The sequence below is a fragment of the Plectropomus leopardus genome, unplaced genomic scaffold (genome assembly GCF_008729295.1).
Source record: "Plectropomus leopardus isolate mb unplaced genomic scaffold, YSFRI_Pleo_2.0 unplaced_scaffold23968, whole genome shotgun sequence".
Taxonomy (NCBI): domain Eukaryota; kingdom Metazoa; phylum Chordata; class Actinopteri; order Perciformes; family Serranidae; genus Plectropomus; species Plectropomus leopardus.
The window spans coordinates 1-3,265 of NW_024626011.1; the positions used below are offsets into that span (position 1 = coordinate 1).

Consider the following 3,265-nt stretch of genomic DNA (forward strand, 5'->3'; position numbering starts at 1 on the left):
CAGAAATCATTTCTTGCAAGAAACGGTTTGCAGAGTGTACATTGTTGAAAACGCCACCCCTTCTGTCACCATGTAATCTGGCGATGTGTTTCCTGTGAAAATGGTGACGTCACGGCTGCATTTCAAGCGTTACGTTTCAGACAAACAGCCGTGGTGAGCAGGAGGACAACAATAACAACAATGGTGGACTACTGAGCTGAGTTTTTGCTGCTGACTCTGTCTCTCTGACTTTGCTGCGGCTCACCTGTCGAAGAACGTGGCCAGCAGTCTCCTGAGCAGCACCTTGTGTTTGACTCCGGCACACAGGTGACAGTTCATCAGCTGACCTCGAGTCATGAACACACCTGAACCTGAACAAGCACACACACACTAACATCAGCTCCTCCAGACAGCTTTGTGTTTGAATGACCTTCCTAACAATCCTGTTACCATGACAACAGACAGGGGCTGTGTGCAAAATCACTGCTTTATTATTGATGTTCCATGTTTTTATTGGAGTACTGGACAGCTGCACAGGTGTGCTTTGGTCTTACCTGCCACCAGCTCCACCTTCTCTCCCGGGTCGCCCTCAGTGTAGAGCGATGGGTGGCAGCGATACCCGATCTGACTGATCAGACTGGCAGGGAGGGCCATGTTGTCCCGACCAACCAGCACACAGGGCCGACGCTCATTGGCCAATGGGAGGGACAGCATCTCCATCTTCTCTTGGACTGGACCAATGACAGAGAGGAGGGGTGTTGTATAACCAAGAAGCATAATGACAAAAATATGAAACAAAGTCTACCTGTGGAGCGCTGAAACCACACGCTGTATGAAAGAAATCAGCATAACTACAGTGATTGTGATACAGTGATCACTGGCTCCTGTTTTAATGCACTGAATTCACCATTTTGGATTTTGGAGCCAGAAGTGACAGCAATGGCGGATATACATTGACACCCCATACATAGATATCCTGTGATGTGTTATATTGGATTGGGTAAGAAAACGTTTTATTTTTCACTGTCTGTTTTTTGAGGTATTTGTTCACCGTTGAGGCATGAGGGAGGAACAAAGTTTTCTTCACAAATTAAAAGTATCATGGGTTGATTAATTGATAGAAAAATTATTATCTAGGAGGTAAAGTTTCGTTCTTCTGGTTTCACAGCTCCTGCAAATATTGGCTAAAAAAGTGCTAAATGGGTGCAGGTGCTGACGTGTGGTCTGAGTTTATTCTTTAAACCTTCTGTGAGTTGATGAACCTGTCCTGTTTTGTGATTGATATATTTTCACATTGGGAGCATTATGTGGTCATAGTTGTGCTGATGCTGTGATCCTGCCTCTGGCTCAGCGTGGATCGTGGTCATGGTTGTGCTGTGGTCCTGTCTGAGGCTGTGCCTGTGTCGTGGGTCTTGGCTGTGCTGATGCTGTGATCCTGCTCAACGCCAACTTCTATTGCCATTATTATTAGTCTCTCCTTTATGTCATTACTGTAATTTAATTGGTATTTATGACATTGCACATCTGCCCATCCTGGAAGAGGATGGAGAGTGACTGAGCTTTTTTGGAGGGGAGTTTTTCCTTAGTCGATGTGAGAGTCTAAGGACAGAGGGATGTCATAAATAATCATTATCATTAATTGTGATTTATGATAATGCGCTTCATAAATAAAATTGACTTAATTTGACAGTCAGACGGGTTTGAACCATGATGTAGCTTACTGTAGGGGTTTCCAGGATGCCCGTAGATGTGTTGGTAGAGTCCAGAGTGAGTGGTGCTCCCGTAGTAATCCTCCTCCATCTCCTCCTCGGTTGGAGGGTGAGAGGGAGGGGAGTCCGTGGGAAGGCTGGACCCTCCTGGACTGGAGCGGCCACCATTTGCAAGCAGGTAGGACTGCAGCCCCGGAACCAAACCTCCACCTGCGCCCAGGTAACACAGAGCACTACTCCTGGAGGACTGGAGGTCACCAGAAACATCCCCTCTGTGGACAAGAACAACAAGGACAAGTAAGACCAGGAGGAGGCAGGTGATGTCCAGTGTTCACGGGTCTTCTTGTGATAGAAAAATTGTTTATCATACTACAAGAAAAAGTTAGGATAATTACAGAGGCCAGACTCAGGACCAGAGTGAGGGAGAGTTCAGATTATGTTCAGTCAAAACGCAGGGGTATGGCTGAAATAACTTAATATGAGGTGCTGTTCAATCACACCTGGACGCTCTGATCTTATTTTCAGCCCTCAGTTTCAAGATCTCCTTTGCCCCTCTGCACAGAGTCACAGAGGTAGAGGTTTAAATCTTCCACTGCGAAATGGGGACAACCTTTCAAGACCCTGAGGTGTGATCAGGTTGTTACAGTCATAAATGGTTTACCTTTCTATCCCAAAAGAATCAGAGTGCCCTACCCCTCTATCCCAACAAGAACCAGCACACCCTACCCCTCTATCGCAAAAAGAATCAGGATCCCCTACCCCTCTCTCCCTGCAAGAACCAGGACACCCTACTGCTCTATCCCAAAAAGAATCTGGACACCCTTCGGTTCTATCCCAAAAAGAATCAGGACACCCTCTGCTCTATCTCAACAAGAAACAGGACACTCTACTGCTCTGTCCCAACAAGAAACAGGATGCTCTACCCCTCTGTCCCAACAAGAATCAGGTCACCATACCCCTCTGTCCCAATAAGAATCATGAAACCCTACTGCTCTATCCCAACAGGAATCAAGACACCCAACCCCTCTATCCCAAAAAGAATCACCCTGCCCCTCTATCCAAACAAGAATCGGGACACTCCTATACCCCTGTCCCAACAAGATTCCCAATAGGAATCCAGACACCCTGTCTCTCTATCCAAACAGGAATCCTGACACCCTACTGCTCTATCCCATCAAGAATCAAAAAGCCCTACCCCTCTATCTCAACAAGAGTTAAGAGACTCTACCTCTCTATCCAAAAAGAATCAAGACACCCTCCCAGTCTATCCCAACAAGAATGAAGACACTCCACCTCTCTATCCCAAAAGGATCAGGACACCCTACCCCTCTGTCCCCATAAGAATCAGGTTACCCTACCACTATATCCCTACAAGAATCAGAAAGCCCTACCCCTCTATCCTAACAAGAATCAGAAAGCCCTACCCCTCTATCCTAACAAGAACCAGAATACCCTACCCCTCTATCCTAACAAGAACCAGAATGCACTCCCCCTCTATCCCGAGAATCAGGACGCCCAACCCCTCTATCGCAAGAAGAAAAGGGCAAAAAAAGGACCTGGTACTAAAAGGTAGTTGA

The 3,265-nt window shown here is 46.6% G+C and overlaps 1 protein-coding gene across 1 annotated transcript; it reads right to left on the reverse strand.

The window, feature by feature from the left end:
• Positions 1 to 244: 244 nt before the first annotated feature.
• Positions 245 to 2,242, reverse strand: LOC121966315 (nucleus accumbens-associated protein 2-like; the record flags this gene model as incomplete). The annotated part of the gene is made up of 4 exons (XM_042516419.1): positions 245 to 350; positions 534 to 710; positions 1,701 to 1,960; positions 2,189 to 2,242. Coding segments are annotated over 4 exons (597 nt in total), but the record flags the coding sequence as incomplete, so codon positions are not given.
• Between the last annotated feature and the right edge of the window lie 1,023 nt (positions 2,243 to 3,265).